The sequence below is a fragment of the Ictalurus punctatus genome, chromosome 8 (assembly GCF_001660625.3).
Source record: "Ictalurus punctatus breed USDA103 chromosome 8, Coco_2.0, whole genome shotgun sequence".
Taxonomy (NCBI): domain Eukaryota; kingdom Metazoa; phylum Chordata; class Actinopteri; order Siluriformes; family Ictaluridae; genus Ictalurus; species Ictalurus punctatus.
Window position 1 is genome coordinate 11,074,492 of NC_030423.2, and position 25,812 is coordinate 11,100,303.

Sequence of the window (25,812 nt, forward strand, 5' to 3'; positions counted from 1 at the left end):
GTGTGAAAGATATTTGACTCGTGCACATCTTTGTGAAAGATATTTGACTTGTGCACATCTGTGTGAAAGATATTTGACTCGTGCACATCTGTGTGAAAGATATTTGACTTGTGCACATCTGTGTGAAAGATATTTGACTTGTGCGCACCTGTTTGAAAGATATTTGACTCGTGCACATCTGTGTGAAAGATATTTGACTCGTGCACATCTTTGTCAAAGATATTTGACTCGTGCACATCTGTGTGAAAGATATTTGACTTGTGCGCACCTATTTGAAAGATATTTGACTCATGCACATCCTTGTGAAAGATATTTGACTCATGCACATCTGTGTGAAAGATATTTGACTCGTGCACATCCTTGTGAAAGATATTTGACTCGTGCACATCTGTGTGAAAGATATTTGACTTGTGCGCACCTATTTGAAAGATATTTGACTCGTGCACATCTGTGTGAAAGACAGCTGTACTTGTGTCCACTCTCACTAAATAGCTACGTGTCTCTTTAAGGATGGTCTCGCGCTTGAGGCGCGCCGGCTGCAAAGCGTCTTTTTTGTATCCTAGGAAACATGGGAAAGGAGAGAACGGGGACAGGACAAGTGAGGGGTTATATTTGATGAGTGGCTGTTCTTTTGGTCCAATTTGAGCAATATTCCTACTTTTGTTGCGCCTCAACTTTAACAGATTAGACGCAAAGCATCTTAAATCCGAAGTGTAAATTAGTCCGTGAGGTAAGTTTCTCCTGCATGTCGCTATTTATTCCTCACATGAAAGGCTCATGAGTGCATAATTGTTCGCACCGTAACTTAATATTCTAGCGCCATTTTGCCAGGTAAAGTACATGTGCCATGTGGGTTCACTATTGTAAGTAGCTAGGTAGGGTGGTGTAATAGGCGCGTTTAAAATATTTCTTCCATGTTATTTATTTATTGACATTAATTATTTGTAATATTATGACTCCCCTCCCCCGCATTTCTCTCCAGTAGACTGCACTTGGAAGAGTGTGTGTGCGAGTGAGAGAGAGAGAGACTGACTTTCTTGGCTTACTAGTTTGCTCAATTATTTACCAACTTGCAGACTTGGACCCAAAGAATAGTTTTTCTACAGGACTGCCAGACCTTTTACTTTTTACTCATGAATTCTATACGTTAGTCATCTAACGTTGAGATTTTTTTTTTTTTTTGACCTATACAGTACATCCCATCCATCCATCGATCAATTTTTTTTCAGAAACGCTTATCCTCCTATAGCCTACAGTACGGTGCAATCTAGAAGAAAAATGTCAAACTGCAGTATTAATGCTATTTGGAATTCACCTTTTCTTACTTTATAGGTATCGTTGTACGAGTTGAATGGCTGTTTCTTTTGTGTCCTAACAGACCGGAATCTGAATGTCTGTACATGTGCCCTGGAGCTGGGAGTCAGATGGAGAACCACACACACACACTGCCATCCCTTTCTCCTATCCATTCCCCCACAAACAGCTCTAAAGCACTTTCCCTTTCTCCATCTCTTCCCCAGCATTCTGCTACAGTACCTGCCTCACTCCCACTCTCTCCAGCTTCTCTGCCCCAGTCCTCTCCTTCTCACCTCCTTAAGTCACACTGCCTCAGTCCCTCAACTCCATCAGATCAGGATGACTTGACCTGCCTCAACTGGCTGCATCAGAGAAACATACTGCCTTTGTCCAAAATGCCTCCTCTATCTCAGTATGAATCGGCCCCTATCTCAAGTCTACCATCTTCCCCGGCCAAGCCTCCATACTCTTTCAGCAGTCTCATCTTCATGGCTATCGAAGACTCGCCAGACAAAAGGCTTCCTGTAAGAGGGATCTATGAGTGGATAGTCAACAACTTCCCCTACTACAGGACAGCCCCAAGTGGCTGGAGAAATTCAGTGCGACACAACCTGTCCCTGAGCAAGAGCTTTCGCAGGATGCAGAGGGACAAGAGTCAAGTGTGTCTCTCTTGCTCACTTTAGATTTAGTTCACAAAATTTGGATGTTGTGCTCATGCTGAGGATCAGTACTTTAGTGTGTTAACGATAAAATCTGTGCTTTTAATTATAGTCCATTGGAAAGGGGTCACTGTGGTGTGTTTGCTCAGAATATCGACCTGCTCTTTTAGAGGTACTCAAGAAAACACATTACTGCCACAGCAACAACAGCAGTTTGCTGAATAATCCTGTTTTGTGAGTATATGTTTTGTTGCTGTTTTTTTTTTATTTTTATTTTTTTATAACTATACACAGATGTATTCTTCAAATCATTTGATACTGCATGTAAAATAAGGTTTCTATTGATGGAGGAAGGAAATAACTTTTGGATTTTAATAGTTTTATTAAATTATGAAATAATAATTTCATAAATTGGGTTATGCCACTGTTAATCTTTTTTTTTTTTTTTGGAGCAGGTTGGAGGCAGCTGATCACGGCCAGACCGCTATGTGTGACGCTATGGAAATTTCAGGTTAAGAGTTTTTATTTGTAATGGTTAAAAAAAAAAAAAAAAAAAAAAAAATGTAGTAACATGACAAAACAACATGAAACAATTAGGTTCTCTTGCAATGTACCTGTGGGTGGGGTTGTGAAATTTCCCAGAATAGCTCAATGTTTCCCCAAGTATGTAGTAAATGGTAAATGGCACACTTATATAGCGCTTTATACAAAGCGCTTTACACTGTGTCTCATTCACCCATTCACTCACACACTCACACACCAATGGTAGCAGAGCTGCCATGCAAGGCACTAACTTAGTACTGTGTTCTACTTCTTGCAAAGATCCGTGTTTTGTGTGCTGTTGTTATGACAACATCCTGAAATTACCCTGGCAACCTATAGGGCTCTTTATATGCGTCTTTTTGGCTCAGGAATCTTGGAAAGGGATTTTTAAGCCTAGGTTTGTGTTTACATTCTACTTTTGGCGAGGCATTGGCTAGACAGATGTTACAGTTTGGTGTGTAGCTTTTCTCATGAATAATCTTCATTCAGGCTTGACTTTAACATGTGGGAGCAAAAGTAAAAATGAATAGACACGTATAGTAAATTGGAAAGCTCATGGAAATCAAAGCTTTAAGTATTATTGTTATGTATTTTTCCCATGTATAAGTCACCTATTCTGTTCTCTATCACAGACTTGGATTTAAATAACCCAACTCTGTCCTCAAACGCACCATGTTCTTTGATCCCTGAGCATGAGGAGCTGGTAGCCATACAGTCTGTAGAGCTTACAGAAGAGGCCGAGTCGGAGAAAGACCCACTGGCAGACAGCGGTTACATCGAATTCCACTATTATCAATGTGAACAATATCAGTATCTGGTGCTGCCTGGGAACAGCGACTTGGACCTGGAAACGGTTGAGATCCTCCAACTTGATGCAGAAGCACAGGAAGCTGCAGGATCGCTGCTCGATTTAGCGGGAGGAAGCCACTGATACTCTTGATAGAAATTAATGGATAAGGCCATACAGATTGTGTAGGCAGCATGTACTGTACATTTTCAGGAATGAAAATTTCAGGCAAAAATTGTGCTGGAAAGAGGTTAAGGTAAATGAGGGGGCTGTGTATGAACAGCTTTCATGTATTGCAGTTTTCTGACTCTCAAGATTCAAAAATGAAAGCACACACCACTGTTAAAACAAAACAATATTGTGGTTGATCAAGACATTTATCAGACAGCACTTTTTTCTAGCCAGAGAAGACATAAACTTTGAAGACAAAGTTTATTAATATATCCACTGGGTTGCAGGGTTTATTAGGTACAGCTACCTTGTCGCTTCACTTAGTACTAGCTAACCTTATCATAAACTTCACTGAGTAACTGGCGCAGTGGAAAGTGATCACCACAGGATCATTGCTGACCAGAGATCATACCAACACAACTGCCATAACTGCTGGACTAAAATTAAAAATTGTCTGAATAATATATGATTAGTAATGGTCCTAAAATGGTTCTTTTTCCATTAATGAATGGGATAGACTTCATGTGACTAACTGATTGCCGTGGGTTGCCATCAGTTATTGGACTTGCATGGTGGTTGTAACTAATGAACTAACAAATCAGTACAATTGTAAGTATAAGAATGAACCTCCTTGTTTTATAATGATATAAATGATATATTACATTTAATAATGGTATAGTGATATTAAAGGAAAAACTGCCAGTAACTCAGCTTTTTTATTAGGATGTTTTAGACTCTTTTTTTCCCACCTCTTTTGATTATTAACATTATAATGTCAACGTGTTCTTAGTGCACCATATTTTATTGTTAATTTGTTTAAATTGTTTAGTGGTGTGATTAGCAGCTTGAACCAAAATGCCTCCAGATGTTGTTTATATGTAAAGGCACTTGATAATAAACTTCTGCAGTGATTACTTTTGCTTTGCCGTGTATAATGGATTCAGCTCTCTATTTGAAATGAAAATGTGGTCTGTCCATGCTCTAGCTTGTTTCACCAATGCTTGGCAATTTGTTCCTCAAATGACTCACTGCTGAAAATGTGCGAGACAGACACTCCCCAAATGGCGGGCAGTACTTTATGTATCAAAGCCTGTAACCAGCCACATTAGTTTTTCTGACAAAATAACAATCGAATTAACCCCCTAAACCCTGCTGGTCAAACTGAAGGAAAGTATTATCAGGTTCTTCATGTGCTATGTTGAGCAAGACAACATAGCATCGTTTTATTAAAGTGCATCCCGGGAGCTGTAGTTTTTATTGTCGTCATTTCCGCGCTGTAACACGTTGTGCAGCAGCCTGGGACTGAGGGCAGCGCCATTACAAACAAACTACATCTCCTATGTAGCACCGCGGTGTGGGCGCTTCAGCTCTGTTTAGCGTTTGGAGAAAGAAAAAAATAAGTTGTCTAATTATTTCCAGACTACGGTAGATCGCTGTTTTCAAACGGAAGCTGTGGCAAATTGAATAACTTAACAGAAATAAAGGTAAGGTAGATTAAAACGTTGTAGTGTAAGTGTGTGTAGTGTTTACCGCAGTGTTACTCCTGAAAATAGTTCTTCAGGCTTCGGTTTTTGTTGTTAAATGAGCTTGCAGTACATTAATTTTTAATTACAAATTTTAAAAAAAAGTTATTTTTAGTCATCCTACCAAGTCATACTGTGTGTGTATGTTCTTCTTCATTTTTTTTTTTTTGAATGTGCACGTTAGCCAAGAAAATGAACAAGCTCTTTGTTACTTGTAAACTCTTTATTGTCACTGGAGGATTTGTGCTAATTGAATAGAGAGGTAGGTATTAGCAAAGCCACTTTTTCTGTCGCAGAAGTGTAACGAGCTTTAACCACCATTAAAGCTTTCAGAGTTGAGGTGACCACGCTATTGAGCAGTGAAAGTCAAGGCGCTTAACTCTTATGTAAACTTGACACGTTGCTTTCATTTTGGTCGGTCCACCAGCTCCACTGCGAAAACTCACGCAAAGCAGGAGAGCTGTGTGTAATTGGGCGTACTGTCAGAAACAAACACATATATAAAAGTGTATATTTTATCTGTGTTCTCTCACGTAAAGGCTCTACAGAAAGCCCTGTAGACTCACCTATAAGAAATGTGTGGCATGTTGTCACTTGTGTTTTGCATCCTACCACACCTCATTCCACTACTGCAGTTTTAGGACATCTACAGACCGCAGACTACTGCTGCTGGTTGTTCTGTATTTCTAGTTGTAAGCATGAATCAGTCAGATGTGCAGTGATTCACTTTCTTTTTGGTAGTTTTTCTGAAATTATTACATGATACTGGTGATTCATTTGCCTACGGGCGAGGGCGACCCAGATGGCAAAAACAAAGGCGTTCATTCAATAGGATGTAGACCACTGAGTGGAGTAGAGCAGTATTTCACAACACGGGGTCCGCGGCCCTCTAGTGGTCCGTGGCGTAATTGCAAGGGGGTCCGTAGGAAATTATTATTTAAAAATATTTTTAAAAATAAATTTTATATATATATATATATATATATATATATATGTGTAAAATGTATCAATATATTCAAATGAGATGTTTTTAAAATTTGGTTATTCGCGTGCATTCACTAATCACGTTAGCTGAGCTGACGATCCGTTCATTGATGGATTTTATTTTACATTTATTTATAAATGAAAACTTGCAAAAATCTACGAGTGGTAAAGTTCAAATGTCGCATTGATAGATAAAATAAACAAAAGGTAATTCAGAGAGTCAAATGTCACACCAACAATAAAATGTAAAAATAAATCAAAACAATCCATCTTTCGGATGAGACGTTAAACCGAGGTCCTGACTCTCTGTGGTTATTAAAAATCCCTGGACACTTCTCATAAAAGAGGTAGAGGTATAACCCTGGTGAAATTCCCCCATTGGCCCTTCTGTATCATGGCCCCCTAATAATCCCCATCTCTGAATTGGCTACATCACTCTCCTCTCCTCTCCACTAATAGCTGGTGTGTGGTGGGCGTTCTGGCGCACTATGGCTGCCGTCCCATCATCCAGGTGGATGCTCCACACTAGTGGTGGTTGAGTATACCCCCCCCCCCCCCCCCCCCAATAAAATGTAAAGCTCTTTGAGTGTCTACAAAAGCACTATAGAAATGTAACTCTAGCTAACTATAAAATTAAATTTTGAAATGTTTTCATTCAATTTTAAATCTCCAATGTTAATATTATTAATGTTAAATATTAATCAAATAAAGCAACATGTATAGAAATGACTGTTAAATATATAGCCTTTAATTGTTGTGGAGTGAGCATCCTTGTGAATGGTTTGAAATATGCTATGGGGTCCAGAGCTCACAAAAGGTTGAGAAACACTGGTGAGTCTACATGTACACATTTCCAGAAAAACCCAACAGACCCTTCGTTGTCTCAAATGATGCTTCCCAGAAAGATCTACACTCGTGACACGTTCAAGCAGTTAGTCTTGGCAAATGTGATTCAAGTCAGAAACATTGCCTTTTCACTTTTGTATTTACTCAGAAGTTATTAAGCCTAACTGTGTACCTTTTTATCCGCAGCATAGCTGCCACAGCAGAGAACCGAAGATGCCCACTGAACCTGGCGCGGTCCAAATAGTGACCGTCAATAAGGAGGATCACTCCTTTGATTTGGACACAAAAGCACTTGAAAAAATACTCCTGAGACCTCAGGTCCGAGATATGGATGTGGTGGTGCTGTCTGTTGCTGGGGCTTTTCGGAAGGGAAAGAGTTTTCTCCTGGACTTCATGCTTCGATACATGCACAGGAAGGTCAGTCACCTACAATTACAAATGTGCAAATCACTCATACGTTTACATGGACAACAATTTTCCGATATTAACCCGATTAAGACATACCCTGATTAAGAATCTACCATGTAAACAGCGATTATTGATGACCCTAATCTGACTAAAGTCATACTCTAAGTGAACCCAAATCGAATTAGGACATGTTTAGTATTCCTGTTTTAGTCGCATTATTGACGTGCATTACAGACATGTAAACACCTTAATCACACTCTTAACGTCGTGTGGGAGTTTTCACCGCATTTTGTGACAGGACACGTACACACGGCAGTGCTCAACCGTTTGATGGCAAACGAGAGCATCGCTGCATCCGAAACCACGTACTTACCTACTATATAGAGGGTGAAATACGTGTATTTCTGTATACTAAATAGTAGGTAAGTACGCGGTTTCGGACGCAGCCCACGGCTTCAAGCAGTCGTCTGTTTGCACGTATAGAATGACAAATAATTAACTGCACTTGAAGCTTTCGTAAAAATTAAAAATAAAAACACCCAAAACTGTATATCGTACCTTAACGAAGACCAACTGTATGTCGATTCATGAAATTCTGGAGGGAACATCGGATGGCGTGGCGTGGGGACGTAATGACGTGTGCTGTTAATCGCTCTATGTTCTATAACATGTAAAACAGGAACATGAAAGGAATATTCTAAAAGGGGCCCATGTAAACACCTTAATCACTGTATTGTCTTATTCAGAATAAGGTCAATAATGAGATTTTTGTTGTCCATGTAAACGTAGTCACTGTTACCTGTGTAATGGATTACTTCAGAAGTGCAGCCTTTCAGTGGGTCTGGAAATAAGGAAAGAATAAAACATGAAAGGACCGTGCTGTTATAGGAAAATAATTAAACGTTTGGGTGGTGTGATACCATCCTGAGATTGGATTATTTTCCTAGAACATGCCCCAAAGTGTTACATTCTTCTGATTGCACAGAAATTTGTCAACGTTTACAGTAATTTGTAAAATTACTATTTTTCATTTATTAATTAATACCACTACTGTTTTAATCAGTTTAAAGTTGCATTTAATCTTATTGGACATCTACAGTATGTTCCAAGTTAGTTCTTATGACTTATGTTATAGCAGCTATAGGGACATTTTCTTCACCAGCCTGTCTCTCCCCCCCCCCCCCCCCCCCCCTTTCTCTCATGATGTTAATAAGGCAAAGAAAAAGCACAGAGAACAGTGAAAGTTCAAAACTCATCAGTTCTGGAAACTTAGCAAGGTTGGAAAATGTGCTGAAACAAAATCACCATATCAGTGATAATACAGTTTTCTTTTTTAAATAACAACACAACACAGCAATCCATTTATTATTAGGCTTACATTATGTGGAGTCTCTGCAAATAGGTAATGTATTAAAAAATGCATTAATATGAGCCTTTCATCTGTGCTACAGCTGGAGGTACTGTCAGAGCCATGTTGTTATTGAAAATGAATCAAGACTTTCTGATTTGAGAATTCGAAATTGTTGTTATAAGTAGGGCTGCGGCATAGGGAAATACAGTCGGGGCCATAAGTATTTGGACAGCGAGACAGTTTCCTTAACTTTGCCTCTGTACACCACCACAATGAATTTGAAATGCAACAGTCCATATGTGATTGAAGTGTAGACTTTCAGCTTTAATTCAAGGGGTTTAACAGCAGCACCAAAAGGCCTGGAAGACTACAGAAGACAACAAAATTAGATTATCGCAGACTCGTTTGCTTGGCAAAAAAAACTCACTTCACAACATCTAGCCAAGTCAAGAACATTCTCGCGGAGGTAGGCGTATCATTGTCAAAGCCTACAATCAAGAGACATCTTCACGAATGTAAATATAGATTGTTTACCTCAAGATGCAAACCACTGATAATACTCAAGTACAGAAAGGCCATATTAGACTTTGCTAGAAAACATCTTTTAGATTTTTTTTTTTTTTTAAAGCCTACCCGGTTCTGGAACAAGATTCTTTGGACAGATGAAATCCAAAATTAACTTGTACCAGAATGATGGGAAGAGAAGAGTATGGAGAAGGAAAGGAATGGCTCATGATCCAAAGCATTCCACATCATCTTCCAAACCTGTTGGAGGAAGTGTTATGGCATGGGCGTGTAAGGCTGCTTGGGTCATTGGCATTTATTGATGATGTGACTACAGATAGAAATAGCAGGATGAATTCTGAAGTGTATAGAGCTATACGTTTTGCTCAGATTCAGTCAAATGCTGCAAAACTGATAGGACAGTGCTTCACAGTACGGACAGATAATGACCCAAAACATACTGCGAAAGCAACCCGAGGGCTTCTATTAAGGAAAAGAACTTGAATGCACTCAAATGGCTGAGTCAGTCACCTGACCTTATACCCACAAACAAGCAGCAACTGAAGGCGGCTGCAGTAAAAGCCTGACAAAGCATCTCAAGGGAGGAAACTCAGCATTTGGTGATATCCATGGGTTCCAGACTTCAGGCATTCATTGACTGCAAAGGATTTGCATCTAAGTGTTAAATATAATCCATACATTTATAATTATAATGTTAGTTTGGCCAATTACTTTTGAACCTGTGAAAATGGAGGGACTATGTAAAATCTGGCTGTAATTCCTAAACAGTTAATGCAGTATTTATGTCTTTTTTTCTTTTTTTTTATTAAACAGCTTGAATTAAAGCTGAAAGTTTACACTTCAGTCACATCTTGATTTGCTTCATTTCAAATCCATTGTGGTGGTGTTATGGGGCAAAATTACAAAATGGACCTGACTGTACATATATACATAGGGAAATGATCAATAAGTGTCTGGTGTGATGTGGTGTGTTGTGAAACAATTTGCCAAAGATTAAACTTTTTACATTTTTATTATGGAACACCACATCATACTCATACTTGTTTATTGTTACATTGAATGGAATGGAATAAATGAATCAAGTTTGTTCCTGTTATTTCTTGTGTTATAGCACCAGTTGTTCTCTCACTAGTCTCTCTTTTTTTACTTCTCATTACAGAAACTTCAGCAAACAATGATACTTCTTTTTTTCTAAATTATTAGTCATAGATAATGTGGAGTGTCTGCCATACAAGTCCCGGTGTAGTTTGTTACTATGGAAATGATGATAAAGTATTAGATCAAGCACGTTAGTATTCAGCAGTGCTGTAGTATAATGCTAAGTAATACTGGACTTCATATAAAATATGAAACAAAGGGGTAGGGATGTGTTTCCTAGTTTGAACGTTCGGTCAGTAAACGTGTCCAAGAGCCACATAATTCAGTGTAGGAGGCAATTTGACTGAAATAGCATGACCAACCACAGACTCGCTACTAACTGCTTTAAACAAAATGTATAATGCTTAAACGTGGGGCTAAGTGAAATGTTGCTGTATGTTGCTCCGGCTGTGTGCTTTAGGACAATTTGTCTCCCACAAGCCTTGGAATGGGGTCAGAGTGCAGAGTCAGGATTTGTAAGAAACCACCACTAGAGCAGTTTTGGGTTAAGGGCCATCCTCAGACAAGCCCAACAGTGTCTGGAATGCTAGGACCTGAACTCTCAACCTTCTGATTAGGTGCACAGAATCTTAACCACTGATCAATTTTTATCATAGGCTAATACAACATTGCAAGATTTGTTTTTCAACATAATTTTATGATTGATGTCTTAGTTATTTATAACAGCTGTGACTACCTGTGAAAGAAAGAAAGATACAGGTCTTTACAAATTAGAGCTGGTGATATGACTATATAATATAGTTTTAATAAGTTTTTTACGTTTAAAAAAAACTTGATTTACAAAAATATCTAATTTTTGAAAAATAAATATTTGTTTTTGAATTTTAAAAAAAAGGATGCATGTAATTTTTTTTTATACATATTATGTAATTCACTAAACATTTTGTAATGAAACGTTTGCTGTATTCATGGCAGTTTCGTGAGCAAACCTTTATAGCTTGATGCATGTCTTGTGTTGTAGAAATGAACTTTGTCATCACCAAACCCTAGTACTAATAAGTGTCACGCATATCTGTTCACTAGATGGTGGTGTTAACCTAAATCCCAAAATAGGTTCATACCTTGACATCACTAAGAGAAGGACTGTATGACTAGGGCCCAGTGCTTTACCTATAGGCTATAATCTTAACAGTCTGTTCTGTAATAGGCTGATGAGGAAGAAAGGCTGATCAGTCAGTATGAAAACAAGGCTACTCCTGCTAAATTGATACTGACTACGTTTACATGGACAGCAGTAATCTAATTATTGACCTTATTCTGAGTAAGACAATATTGTGATAAAGGTGTTTACATGAGTCGCTTTTAGAATATTCCTTTCATGTTCCTGTTTTACATGTTATAGAACATAGCTCGATTAACGGCACACGTCATTACGTCCCCACGCCACGCCGTCCGACGTTCCCTCCAGAATTTCACGTATCGACATACAGTTCGTCTTCGTTATGGTACCGTATGTGTGTTTCAATGGGTGTTCCATTTTTTAATTTTACAAAAGCTTCAAGTGCAGTTAATTATTTGTCATGCTATATGTGCTAATAGACGACCACTTGAAGCCATGGGCTGCATCCGAAATCACATACTTACCTACTATATATTAGCCAAAATACGAGTATTTCACCTTCTATATTGTAGGTTTCGGATGCAGCCGTGCTCTCTTGTTTGCCGACAAACGGTTGAGCACTGCCGTGTGTGTGTGTGTACGTGTCCTGTCACAAAATGCGGTGAAAACTCCCACACAATGTTAATAGTGTGATTAAGGTGTGCACATGTCTGTAATACATGTCGATAATGCGATTAAAACGGGAATACTCCACGTCTGAATTCGATTTGTTTACTTCGAGTATGACTTTAGTCGGATTAAGGTAATAAAAAATCGCTGTTTATATGGTAGTTTGTTAATCAGATTATTGTCTTAATCGGGTTAATATTGGCTTATTGTTGTCCATGTAAACGTACTGACAGCAGCAAAAAGTTGCGATATAAAATATTGCCTTTTCATGATTTTCTTTGTGACAATTTTCATGTTTATATGGTAACTGTATGCACCATCTATACCTCATTTACTATGCAAATGCATTCAAATACTGAATCTCTACTGTTACACGAATGCAGTTTTTAAAAGAATTTGACAGCTTTAGTGTTCACAGGTGAGAGGAAACAGTTAACTGAACTGCATTTAGTTCAGATTTGTTTTTTACTGCAGAGTTTTACTAAAGGTTCCTTTTAGTTTTAGCATTCATTTGTTACATAGAAGGTTTTCTTTTTTTATTTTCTTTTTTTTTTTATTTTTTAAATCTGTCATACTATTCATACCCCAAAAGAGTAATCCAAGTTTATACAACATTATATTGTTCCAGAAGGGATTGAAAATATGAAAATATCATAAATAAAACTTGAACCTTGTGCATGTAGTCTAACCTGATGTAAGTGTAGCTAAGTATTATAGACTCAAGCCAGATATTTTCATATTGGTGAATCACTAGTTGGTACAGGAATGTGAACTGTCTGGCAAAACTAGCTAGACTAGTGTTATTAAAAAATATTATTAAAAAAAAAATGTTGACAGGGGCTTGGCAAAAGTACTCAAAAAGATCCCATATCACATAGCTTACAGTACTGCTGAATAATAGTAGTAACACAGGAGCAATGGTGGAAATGGGACAAAACACACTGACTTGCATAGAAGTAAATATTACTGCTACTTGTAGTAAGAATTCACTTACTTATTATGGTTCAAATAACTTTATGCGTCTATGATTGACACAACTGATTAAAAAGTGTTCTATAGCTAAGGACTGTATTTTTGACAATTTTGTTAACTAACCAAGAGAGGTGTGCTGAAGTGAACACCAAATTGATTGTCAGCAGTATATAAAGAAAGGTAGCATTCGCTGGATGGCTAACGTAGCCAAATACTGCTTGGGTGTCAATAGCTTGCTAGGGTTATTGGCTAGCTCTTGCTAATTCACACATGTTTCTAGTATAGATGGGCATCTAGGTAAGATACCAAATGTCAAAGTGACACTAAGTTTAATACAGTTTTCAAACTGTAAAGCATCAAAAGATCTGGCTAGCTAGACTGTCTCCAAAGTGATCTATGAAAATTATATAGTCCACAGGATTACCCCCTGTTCTTGCTCATGATACACGCTGTCTATCTCAGGAAGGGCTATTAATTAGATGAATAGTTGAATGAGGTGTGTTGGAGGTAGTTTAAGAAATTACAGACTGCCTCTCAGCAGATTCCACCCCGAGCTGTGTTAGGATAAGCTTGCTCCCCAAAAAGGCAGAATGATCAATGGGACAATTTATCTGAGTCTCAGCAATATGTGTATAATACCACCTAAAGTGACATTCACACAGTTATAGCATGGGAGTGGCAGTGGGACATCAAGAACCATCCCTGAACAAAGGGCTACGTGACTGTAATTAGCATTCAGAAAGACATTTGTCTTGATAATCCTATCACCTCACCATTCGGAGTCACACCTGTAACAACATCCGTACTGTGAGAATGGAAAATGATCGCATCAAATTCTATCCTTAATTTACATTTAGAATGAAACTTCATTTATATTACATACAGAAAACCTGGTTTGAAACACAGTATAAAATGTCTGCGCTGATATTGCTCGGGGTTTACTTTGACTCCGACGAACCCGAAGTGCTTCATGTACTTTGTCACTGCCACGCTGTAATAAAGTTATTCTTCATTGAGATCTTTGACATCCTCTTAATTTTTTCTTACAGTAGGGAAAAGTCTAAAATATACAGGAGCTATTCCAGGAGTGTGGCTAGGAACCTATGATCTAGTATAATCCCTCTAAACGTTCCTTTTACCATTTGCTCTTCTTTTTTTGGTCCATTAGCCCGGTCAGGACTGGCTTGGTTCGGACGATGAGCCCCTCACAGGATTCTCTTGGAGAGGTGGCTCAGAGCCTGAGACCACAGGCATCCAGTTGTGGAGTGAAGTCTTCACTGTGAGGAAAAGTAATGGCACAGAGGTACAGAGAGATCAGTATGGTGTCATCTTAAAAACATTTAAAAAAATTTTTTTTTTTATATTCACAGAGTATACGCAGTGAACAAGTAATGAGTCAAATTCGGCTTGCTTTTAATTATTTACTTATGATTTTTATATATATATATATATATATATATATATATATATATATATATATATATATATATATATATATATATATATAATATTAGTATCTCACAAAAGTGAGTACACCCCTCACATTTTTGTAAATATTTGATTATATCTTTTAATGTAACAACACTGAAGAAATTACTCTGTGCTACAATGTAAAGTAGTGAGTGTACAGCTTGTGTAACAGTGTAAATTTTCTGTCCCCTCAAAATAACTCAACACACAGCCATTAATGTCTAAACTGCTGGTAACAGAAGTGAGTACACCCCTAAATGAAAATGTACAAATTGGGCCCAATTAGCTATTTTCCCTCCCTGGTGTCATGTGACTTGTTAGTGTTACAAGGTCTCAGGTGTGAATGGGGTGCAAGTGTGTTAAATTTGGTGTCATCGCTCTCACACTCCCTCATACTGGTCACTGGAAGTTCAACATGGCACCTCATGGCAAAGAACTGTCTGAAAGAACTGAAAGAACTATCTGAAAAAAAGAATTGTTGCTCTACATAAAGATGGCCTAGGCTATAAGAAGATTGCCAAGACCCTGACACTGAGCTGCAGGACGGTGGCCAAGACCATACAGCGGTTTAACAGGACAGGTTCCACTCAGAACAGGCCTTGCCATGGTCGACCAAAACAGTTGCATGTGCTCAGCGTCTCATGCAGAGGTTGTCTTTGGGAAATAAACGTATGAGTGCTGCCAGCATTGCTGCAGAGGTTGAAGGGGTGGGGGGTGGGGGGGGGGCAGCTTGTCAGTGCTCAGGCCGTACGCCGTACACTGCCTCAAATTGGTCTGCATGGCTGTCGTCCCAGAAGGAAGCCTTTTCTAAAGATGATGCACAAGAAAGCCCGCAAACAGTTTGCTGAAGACAAGCAGACTAAGGACATGGATTACTGGAACCGTGTCCTGTAGTCTGATGAGACCAAGATAAACTTATTTGGTTCGGATGGTGTCAAGCGTGTGTGGCAGCAACCAGGTGAGGAGTGCAAAGACAAGTGTGTCTTGCCTACAGTCTATGACATACTGAAGCAGAGACTGGGCCACAGGGCAGTATTCCAGCATGATAACGACCCCAAACACACCTCCAAGATGACCACTGCCTTGCTAAAGAAGCTGACGGTAAAGGTGATGGACTGGCTAAGCGTGTCTCCAGACCTAAACCCTATTGAGCATCTGTGGGACATCCTCAAACGGAAGGTGGAGGAGCACAAGGTCTCTAACATCCACCAGCTCTGTGATGTCGTCATGGAGGACTCCAGTGGCAACCTGTGAAGCTCTGGTGAACTCCACGCCCAAGAGGGTTAAGGCAGTGCTGGAAAATAATGATGGCCACACAAAATATTGACACTTTGGGCCCAATTTGGACATTTTCACTTAGGGGTGTACTCACTTTTGTTGCCAGCTGTTTAGACATTAATGGCTGTGTGTTGAGTTATTTTGAGGGGACAGCAAATTTACACTGTTACACAAGCTGTACACTCAGTACTTTACATTGTAGCAAAGTGTCATTTCTTCAGTGTTCTCACATGAAAAGATATAATCAAATATTTACAAAAATGTGAGGGGTGTACTCACTTTTATGAGATACTGTGTGTAAATGTGTGTGTGTGTGTATTTATTTTAATTTTAATATAATGTGTAATAAAGAAGTAATTCTGTGACTGTACCACATCATTTTTTCTAGCTGGTCCAAAGTTCTCTTGCTGTGCATTTCTGTACAGTACTTAAACTTTATTCTTAATCGTAAACAGTATAAGCATGAATACAGTTTATCAACTCTTCTGTTCCTCAAGGTGGCAGTGTTGCTCATGGACACGCAGGGAGCGTTTGATAACCAGTCCACTGTGAAAGACTGTGCTACAATCTTTGCCCTCAGCACAATGACCAGCTCAGTGCAGGTGCAGCCATACATACAGTCCCTCATTTTCCTTATTAAAACCTCAGTGATTGTATTTAAGGGTGCATATTTATTGATTTATATATAAATGGTTCTTTTGTAGATATACAACCTTTCACAGAATATCCAAGAAGATGACTTGCAGCAGCTTCAGGTTAGTCCACCATAAAATACATAGAAAAGGTTCTGTTTGTACTTTGTTTTATGCTTTTGCAAGTAATATCCTTATATTAATACAGTGGTGCATGTTCCATTACATATCTGTGAGTGGCAAAATATGTGAACCTTTGCTTTCAGTATTTGGTGTGACCCCCTTGTGCAGGAATAACTGCAACGAAACATTTCCAGTAACTGCTGATCAGTCCTGCACATCGGCTTGGAGGAATTTTAGCCCATTCCTCAGTACAGAACAGCTTCAACTCTGAGATGTTGGTGGGTTTCAGCACATGAACTGCTTGCTTCAGGTCTTTCCACAGCATTTCTATTGGACTTAGTTTATTAGTCTATTCTATTAGACTTTGACTTGGTCTTTGGTAGAACGACTTGTGTGCTTAGGCTTGTTGTCCACCACTTTCTCTTGAGATTCAGTTCATCAACAGCTGTCATGTCATTTTCCTGTAGAATTCACTGGTATAATTCAGAGTTCATTGTTCCATCAATGATGGAAAGCTGTCCTGGCCCAGATGCAGTAAAACAGTTAAAGTTCTTATGCTGGAATGCAGTATTTTAAACCAGAAATTCTATTTTGGTCTCATCAGTCTACAAACATCTTTCCAACAGCCACAACTTGTCCATGTGATCTTCAGCAAACTGCAGAAGGGCAGTGTTGTTTTTTTGGAGAGCAGTAGCTTTCTCCTTGCAGCCCTGCCATACACACCATTGTTGTTCAGTGTTCTCCTGATGGTGGACTCGTGAACATTAACACTAGCCAATGTGAGAGAAGCCTTTAGTTGCTTAGAAGTTACCCTGGCTTCTTTGTGACCTCATGGACTATTAAACGGCTTGCTCTTGGAGTGATCATCATTGGTCGACCACTGCTGGGGAGGGTAACAATGATCTTGAATTTCCTCCATTTGTAAATAATCTGGTGGATTGGTGGAGTCCAGACTCTTTAGAGATGGTTTTGTAACCTTTTCCATCTTGGTGAGCATCAACAATGCATTTTTCTGAGTTCTTCAGAAATCTCCTTTGTTCATGCCATGATACACTTCGACAAACATGTGTTGTGTTGTGAAAATCAGACTTTGATACATCCCTGTTCTTTAAATAAAACAGGACACTCTCACCTGTTTGTCATCCCATTGATTGAAATCACCTGACTCTAATTTCACCTTCAAATGAACTGCTAATCCTGGAGGTTCACATACTTTTGCCACTCTCAGATATGTAATATTGGATCAATTTCCTTACTAAATAAATGACCAAATATAATAATTTTATCTCATTTGTCACTTTTAGAACTTGTGTGAAAATCTTAGTGTTTTAGGTCATATATATATATATATATATATATATATATATATATATATATATATATATATATATATATATATATATATATATATATAAATATAAATAAAATTCACAAACTTTCAAGCACCACTGTACATTTTCTCAAAATAAGCATGTGAACCTTCTTGACAATGATATAAACGTATTTATCCACCATCTGGATTTCTTTTACATGTTCTAGTATAATTTCAAATGATTTGCTATGATTGAAGAAAATTCTCTCTCACATTATTTTAGAGTTAGCACTATGTACTATAAGTTAATCACACTATTCTGTGTAAACTCTAGAGACTATTGTGTGTGTGTGTGTGTGTGAAATTCCCAGGAGATCAACAATTTCTGAAATACTCAAACCACCACTTCTGGCACCAACAACCATACCATAGTTCAAGTCACAGAGATCATCACAGCTTTCCCTCATTCTGATGTTTAATGTGAAAATTAACTGAAGCTCTTGTGAAGCTATCCGTGTGATTATATGCGTTGTGCTGCTGCCACATGATTGGCTGATTGGATAACTGTGTAAATGAATACATGTACAGGCTGTACCTATTAAGTGTATATTTCACATATAACGCATATTTGGTTATGTCCCCCCCCTGTAGTTGTTCACAGAGTATGGCCGACTGGCAATGGATGAAATCTTTTTAAAGCCCTTTCAGGTAAGGGAAATCGTTTTGTTAACGCTAAAGTAAGACCCAGGTTTCAGTAAAATGTCAAACAGACTTGAGAGCAGTATGGGTGCTTATTTTGAAATGAGACTTTGTTTATATCAATCGCATTATAGGTATGAATTTAAATACGAAATGTATCATTGGTGTACAGGCAAATATCTCTGTACATATTAAATGTTTTGGTCATTTTTCTTCATTAGAATGCTTAGCATTAATGTGCATCAAGTTATCAGTGCAAAAAAGAAAATTGGCGCTATTAAGGAGTTTCCACAGAAGATGTAATTGCATAAATGAGAGAGAAATTTGTAGTTTTAATTGTACATTGCAACAGGATTCTAACCTGGCCGAATACCAAATTTGACCAAACATGAACGTTAGATCATCACTCTGGGCCATAATTATTTTGTTTGCAGAGTGAATAAAGAATGCATTTAATGTAATTAATGATTTAAAATTATTAAAAATTTCCTTAGCAATTCTTGCTTTTACTTAAATCTTTGGTTTTGTTTGTCCATCTCCTGCTTTCCTCAGTCACTCATGTTTCTGATTAGAGACTGGAGCTTCCCTTACGAGTACAGCTATGGGTTCAAGGGAGGCAATCAGTTCTTGGATAAACGGCTCCAGGTACAGTAGATGCATTTCATGACTGCAGATATAATGTGCAGTATTAAGTATGACAGGATTATTATATATTATACAATTTTTGTAACATCATGTTTTATCAAGAAGGCCTGTATTATAATAACATTTCACTACAGCAGTGTTGAAACTAAATGTATGCCTGTACAGTAATATCTTCACTTGTCCTTTCTTTTCAGGTGAAGGAATCTCAACATCAGGAGTTACAGACAGTGAGAAAGCACATTCATTCCTGTTTCACATCTATTTCCTGCTTCCTGTTACCGCACCCCGGCCTGAAGGTTGCCACAAGCCCTTCATTTCAGGGACAACTTTGTGGTACTTACCTTTTCTTTGCCATTGTTTGTGTTGTTAAAGTCCCCATGAAATGTCTTCTTTGCTGAGATTTGATTCCATAGTTTGACGTCTTTCCTTATAAGTCAGCGTGACGTCGTGTTTTTGACCGATAACAGCCAGTAGCAATTGAGATATGCCACACTCCTGCTAAACCGAAACAAACCTGACAGTAACTTAGACAGTGAGTCAACTAAACACAGAGAACAGCAAGGAGATTAATGAGAGTCTTTTGTTACTCTTACTGATGGAGGAGTCAATATAGTTTGAGAAAGCAATATATTCCATCACAGAACAGCCCCAAGTTGGGGGCTTCAAAATGAAGTCGACTTTTTTCCGGTTGGTAGTGTGCAGGAAGAGACAAAAACACACAGACGAACCATGCTAACAAGCTATGACTTTAGCACAGGACCAGCCTCTGGCTAGATATGCATGGGTCTAGAGATTCGTGTGTGTGTGTGTGTGTGTGTGTTAACTATATTATTAAAACGAGAATATCTCAAACTATTTTTTTCAGATATAGTTAGCTGATGATTTGAGGTTGGTGTGTATATACCAGAAGAGAATGTAAACCATGCAGTGCTTTGACCCTCAATTTCTGTTTATGTGCTGTCAGAGGAATAACGTGATAAGTACTAAGTTACAGTCTGATTTAATTGTTTTAAGAACATGAAAAAGTCAGTAAAGGAATGTATTTGAGGGAGCAGCACTACTAAACTTACTTTTTAACACACCCCTGTTTAAATGGCAGGTTTTTGTGAAGTAAAAGAATGAAACTTAGATGAATCACATCAGACCTCTTCCTGTGATGTGAAATAGCAAAGTATACAAATAAAGTGAAAAGCAATCAGAAACTATTTAAGGTAAAGGTAAGATAAAATTAATAAATAAAAACTTATTAGAATAACCTAGTTGCTTGTGTGCACACCCCTAAACTAACACTTTGTTGAAGCACCTCTGGATTGATTGATTGATTTTATATATTTTTTTATTTTTATTTTTTTTGCATCGTTCAGTCTTTTTGGGTAAGTCTATCAGTGTGACACATATGCCTTGTCAATATTTCCCCACTCTTTCTTGCAAAAACACTTGAGATCCATCAGTTTGTGGGGTTATCTCCTGTGCACAGCTCGTTTCAGGTCACACCACAGATTTTTAGTTGGATTCAGGTCTGAGCTCTGGCTAGGCCATTCAATACTTTGATCATTTGGTTAAGCCATTCCTTTGTTGATTTGGATGTATGCTTTGGGTCATTATCATGCTGAAAGGTGAAATTTCTTTTCCTCTTTAGCTCATTAACAGACACCTGAAGGTTTTGCACTAAAGTCGACTGGTATTTGTAGCTATTCATGATTCTCTCCACCTTGAAATAAACCTCAGTTCTGGCTGAAATAAAAGCAGCCCTAAAGCATGATGCTGCCACCACCATGCTGCACCGTGGGTATGGTGTTCTTTTGATGATGTTTTGCACGAAACGTACCTTTTGGAATTACGGAAATTTTATACCTTTTGGAAATGGTCTCATCAGACCATAACACATTTTGCCACATGGTTTGAGGTGATTTAGTTGCGCTTGGATGTTTTTTGTGTGTTTATTTTTTATTTTATTTATTTTTTTGTCAGAAAGGGCTTCCGTCTAGCTATCCTAACAGATAGCCAAGACATCTGAAGAATATGAGAGATTGTTGTCACATGCAGAGTAATCAGTACTTGTCGTTGCCTTAGGTCTGTTTGCAACCCCCCAGTAAGTTTTTGTCTTGATCTTTTGTCAATTTTGGAGGGACGTTCTGTTCTCCCCATGCGCATCAGTGAGCCTTGGGTGTCCATGACCCTGTCGCCGATTCACCGCTTGTCCACCACTTTTGGTAGGTACAAACCATCGCATACCGGGAACATACTACAAGACTTGCTGTATTGGAGATGCTCTGACCCAGTCATCTAGCCATCACAATTTGTCAGAGTTGCTCAGGACTTCATATAAAATGGGCTTCAAAGAAAAACCATAATGAACTTTCTTTTACTTTCACACTATCCGTTGTTACCCAGATGAGTATGGGTTCCCTTCTGAGTTTGGTTCCTCTCAAGGTTTCTTCCTCATATCAGCTGAGGGAGTTATTCCTTGCCACCGTCGCCACCAGCTATCCGTCGCCACCTATTTATCAATAGGGATAAATTCACACACTTATAAACACAGGATACAGATTTTATGTTTCTGTAAATCTGCTTTAATTTTTAAATATTTTAAACTTTTTACATTTTTTAAAAATATTTTTAACAATATCCATTGTTAAAAGCGCTATACAAATAAAATTGAATTGAATTGATCTTGCCCATTTTTTTTTTCCTGCTTCCAACACATCAACTTCAAAACTGCCCAGTTTTGGTGAACCTATATGGCTGACAGGAGTGGAGCCTTATCATGTGGTCTTCTGCCATTGCTGTTCTTCTGCAGCCCATCTGCCTCAAGTTTTGATGAGCTGTGTGTCCTGAGATGCCTTTCTGCCCACCCCAATTATAAAGAGTGGTTATCTGAGTGACTGTAACCTTCTTGTCAGCTCAAACCAGTCTGGCCATTTCTCCTCTGACCCCTCTTATCAAGGCATTTCTGCTCACGGAACCGCCGTTCACTGAATGTTTTTTTTTTGTTTTTGCAACATCCTATCATGCGTGAAAATCCCAGGAGATCCGCAGTTTCTGAAATACTCAAACCAGCTTGTCTGGCAACAACAACCCTGCCATGTTCAAAGTTACTGAGACCTGAAGCTCTTGACCTGTATCTGCATGATTTTATGTATTGCGCTACTGCTACATGATTGGCTAAATGGATAATTGTATGAATGAAAGTGGCCGGCGAGTGTGTTCTGCAGGCTTTTATGAGGTACTTCACCTCACCACTTAGCACATTTGCAGGAATGCATAAATGCAGAGGTCCAGGGTTCAGACACTCCTGTTAGGTGTTCACACCCTGTGCAAATTGGTGTTTTCGTTTCCTCTCCACTCTTTAGATGTGGCTCCAGAGTTTAAAACTCAGTTATGCAGCCTCATCCCCAAGCTATTGGACCCTGACAGTTTGGCTGTGAAGGAGATCAACGGCAGCAAGGTGACATGCAGGGGCCTGGTGGAGTGCTTCAAGGTGAACTTCATGCACCTGGTGTTTAGTGTGTTTTTAGTGTTTAATGTGTTCAGTGCAGGAATAAGCATTGTCATTCTCATTCATCTTTTGTTTTTTATTTCAGTCATATATTAAAATATACCAGGGTGAAGATCTACCACACCCAAAGTCTATGCTACAGGTAATCACTATGAATGACTTGCATGGCTTATTTTGAAAATTATTGTGAAATTAGACTGTTTGATTACATCTAAGATAAAATAATGAGTTATATGACCCAAATTTCAGTTGCACAAACATTTTTCTACCAGTACAAAAAAAAGTTTGGTCTGTTTTCCATTTGATTGCTCATCTCCTGACTTGGTTTGAATGAATCTTGAATGAATTTGCAACCAACTGCACACTCATTCATTGAAAGTCAACCCACATTACCAGTTTCTGTCTACATTCCAACCACATGTTCAGAACAGTCATAAGTGTTGTGTGTTGACTCATGCAGGCTACGGCTGAAGCTAACAATTTGACAGCTGTGGCATCCGCTAAGGACCAGTATTACAAGAATATGGAGAAGGTTGGTGTGAGACTTGGAGTCGGCTCACTGCACTTGGTGTCTATAAAAAAAAAAAAAAAAAAACACATTCTGATTCACAGTGTGTAATCAAAGTGTGACAATGCTTAATGTTACCCTATGTAAAAACAATTTTAAAAACAACTTTGCACTATGTGACACATCTGTACTGAAACAGCATTAAGATCACCCTTCAAGAGAATATATCATTTATATGACAAAGATGTAATGTGTGTATGAGTTGTCTTACTGTCAACTGTTGTTCCTCCTATCCTCTTCCAGATCTGTGGTGGAGATGTGCCTTATGTGGCACCAGACTCTCTGCTGGAGAAGCATAACTTCTTCAAGTGCGAGGCTCTCCATCACTTTAGCAGCATTAAGAAGATGGGTGGGAAGGAGTTCTGTGCCCCTTATCAGGTTCAGCTCGAGGCAGAGCTAAATGAACTCTGGGAGTCCTTCAGCAAGCACAATGAAGTGAGTGGCAAGAACAGGGGGGAAAAAATCTATAAATTATTTTATGCTCGAATATTTTCCTGATACTTACATAATTTTTTTCCTAACTTCTTTCTCTTTTCAGTCAAAGAACCTTTTCAATGCATTCCGCACACCAGCAGTGCTTTTTGTCCTGGTTTGTCTTTTGTATGTGCTCTCTGCGCTGTTACTGTTCATCGGCCTGAGCAGCGTTTCATTCACATGTGACTGTATGCTGGGTCTTGCCATGGTAGCTGTGGTCACCTGGGCCTTTATTCGCTTTTCTGGCCAGTACAGACATGTTGGCGTCGCCATAGACCAGGTGGCTGGAGTGTTACTGGAGCAGGTATGTGTTGAGAGAAAAAAAAATTGAAATGTCTTATTGTAGGTCAACGTGTCCAAAAGTATCCATCTATGAATTAATAAAGTATGTAATATTTATTTGTTGTTTAATACTAGTTCAACCATTCATTTCTTTTCTGTCTAGGCTACGGGAATGCTGAATAAATCAAGAACCCAAGCAATTACTCAAGACAAGAAATCAAGATAGCTTTAAAGGCTAATCAAAGATTCCAGCTTGAGATACAAAGAGCACAACACAAATTCAACCAATCATTTGACACCAAATATTGCTAACACACTTTCCCAAACACGGCACTTAAATCTGTCTTCTATTGCAACCTATTTTGTCTTAAAAAGGTGCAATCAGTGTATTTTACCATGACAAATGGTATTCCACATATGACCTGCTCACTTTTATGGTTTTTATGGTTGACTATTCATTCATTGGGAATTTGGTTTGATCTCATTTGTTTATTGCAACTGTTATTCAGCTATTCAGATCCTATGAAAATGTACTGATTGTATCTTTTTAAGAAAAAAATGTGGTGTTGAAAAAGTGCACTTCATCAGACAACATATCAGGCACAAGATTGCTTTTGCACAAGGTCTATCCTCTTTAAAGGACATTAAGTAATTTGTTTACAAGTACTTATTTTAACATTACCAAAGATCTTTGGCCTTTGTAGTAAAACTCAGGCACCTTTCATGGCAGTTTGTCACACAGGAAGTTGCACTGCACATAAATGTCTTCATATTTATATCTTTACATCACAAGCCATGACTTTATTAAAACTTACACTCCATATAATAAGATCTTGTATACTGTAAATGAAATGTTACAACACTATAATGTATACCATTTTGAGAGCATTGTTACTTTAGCACCTGTATGGGATTATGTATACATTCCATCTTTTCAACAAACTTGAACATTGCATTTGATTTATACTTCTTTGGAATTGTTTGTGTTATTGTCCTGTCTTCTGTTTCGGCAATTAAAAATTATACTTATCAGGGAACACCTGGCCCCATTATCGCATTAAATTGTAGGGTGCTTTTAAACAATTGTGTTAAGAAATAATTTAAAACATGGTCTGTATCTCCATTGTAGCAACATTGTAGTTAACCAAATTAGGAGGTGATGTGCTGATAGGTGAGTCTTATACGAATTGAGGTTGTTGTTTTTTTGGTTGACAATGACGGTGTCACCCTTTCTATATCATCTTCAGCACCTGTTATGCTACTTTCCTGGTTAAATACGTGTTGCACTCTTCTTTGTCATAAAATTATTTTCTCAGTTTTCTTTGTGGTGTTTTAATATTCGGCCCTAGCTGAGTAGGTTCTGTTACAATAAACTGTACTCAAATTCCCTTTTACCTTTAAATTAGTAAGTCTTGTGGATAATGTGGAGTTTAGACATCAGCCTTATATGGGAACATTTTTGTTTTTGAGTGATCAGAGTAATGTGACCACTCAGTTTGCAAGTTACTGATCTGTCACATTCTTTAAACATTGTATGGCTTCTCAGCCTCACTTATTTCCTCTGCTTGTGTATAGTAGTTTTATTCATTCAGGCAACACGAAGGACCAGCTTTAAAACAGCCAAGTGATCTTGGCTTGGTATATGAAGAACTCTATTCATATAGCAATGTTGCATTTCCTTGTGCATCCCATTAATAAACTTCATATGCATGATGATCTGTCTGTGTGCTATTTCATTTGCAGTGTTACTGGATTCAGGAATGTAGGGCATGTTTTGCACACTAGGTGTCGACACTGACTGCTGTATTTTAATGTGGTTCCGAATCCTTGCCTTCATTTCCATAAGCTCTGCTGTAGAGATATGAATGCTGAAGCTCT

General features: G+C 38.3%; 2 protein-coding genes across 4 annotated transcripts; both read left to right on the forward strand.

Moving 5' to 3' along the window:
* The first annotated feature begins 510 nt into the window (after positions 1-510).
* si:ch211-145o7.3 (forkhead box protein N3) lies at positions 511-4,370 on the forward strand. 2 transcript variants are annotated; one of them, XM_017474864.3, is made up of 5 exons: positions 511-730; positions 1,333-1,955; positions 2,068-2,189; positions 2,411-2,466; positions 3,131-4,370. In XM_017474864.3, the coding sequence occupies exons 2-5, from the start codon at positions 1,401-1,403 to the stop codon at positions 3,427-3,429; spliced, it is 1,032 nt and encodes a 343-aa protein (XP_017330353.1). In that variant the 5' UTR covers positions 511-730; positions 1,333-1,400; the 3' UTR covers positions 3,430-4,370. The 2 variants fall into 2 exon arrangements, with proteins under 2 accessions (XP_017330353.1, XP_017330352.1); XM_017474863.3 differs by having other exon boundaries at positions 535-730; positions 1,379-1,955.
* Positions 4,371-4,771: 401 nt separating this feature from the next.
* On the forward strand, positions 4,772-25,647 carry atl3 (atlastin 3). Of its 2 annotated transcripts, none has more exons than XM_017474867.3 (14): positions 4,772-4,940; positions 7,001-7,226; positions 14,121-14,255; positions 16,198-16,302; positions 16,405-16,455; positions 18,419-18,475; positions 19,019-19,111; positions 19,306-19,444; positions 22,465-22,592; positions 22,696-22,752; positions 23,071-23,142; positions 23,422-23,613; positions 23,717-23,956; positions 24,098-25,647. In XM_017474867.3, the coding sequence occupies exons 2-14, from the start codon at positions 7,023-7,025 to the stop codon at positions 24,158-24,160; spliced, it is 1,536 nt and encodes a 511-aa protein (XP_017330356.1). In that variant the 5' UTR covers positions 4,772-4,940; positions 7,001-7,022; the 3' UTR covers positions 24,161-25,647. The 2 variants fall into 2 exon arrangements, with proteins under 2 accessions (XP_017330356.1, XP_017330355.1); XM_017474866.3 differs by having other exon boundaries at positions 4,773-4,940; positions 6,996-7,226.
* Positions 25,648-25,812: the final 165 nt, after the last annotated feature.

What these genes read in the sequence shown, in the direction of transcription:
- atl3 (XM_017474867.3), top strand. Translation starts at nt 7,023, where the DNA reads ATGCCCACTGAACCTGGCGCGGTCCAAATAGTGACCGTCAATAAGGAG. An exon ending in TCTTTTTAAAGCCCTTTCAG is followed by an intron (nt 18,476 to 19,018) that starts GTAAGGGAAATC and finishes TGCTTTCCTCAG; the next exon opens with TCACTCATGTTTCTGATTAG. An exon ending in CCTTCAGCAAGCACAATGAA is followed by an intron (nt 23,614 to 23,716) that starts GTGAGTGGCAAG and finishes TTCTCTTTTCAG; the next exon opens with TCAAAGAACCTTTTCAATGC.
- si:ch211-145o7.3 (XM_017474864.3), top strand. Translation starts at nt 1,401, where the DNA reads ATGTGCCCTGGAGCTGGGAGTCAGATGGAGAACCACACACACACACTG. An exon ending in TGCAGAGGGACAAGAGTCAA is followed by an intron (nt 1,956 to 2,067) that starts GTGTGTCTCTCT and finishes TTTTAATTATAG; the next exon opens with TCCATTGGAAAGGGGTCACT. An exon ending in TGACGCTATGGAAATTTCAG is followed by an intron (nt 2,467 to 3,130) that starts GTTAAGAGTTTT and finishes TCTCTATCACAG; the next exon opens with ACTTGGATTTAAATAACCCA.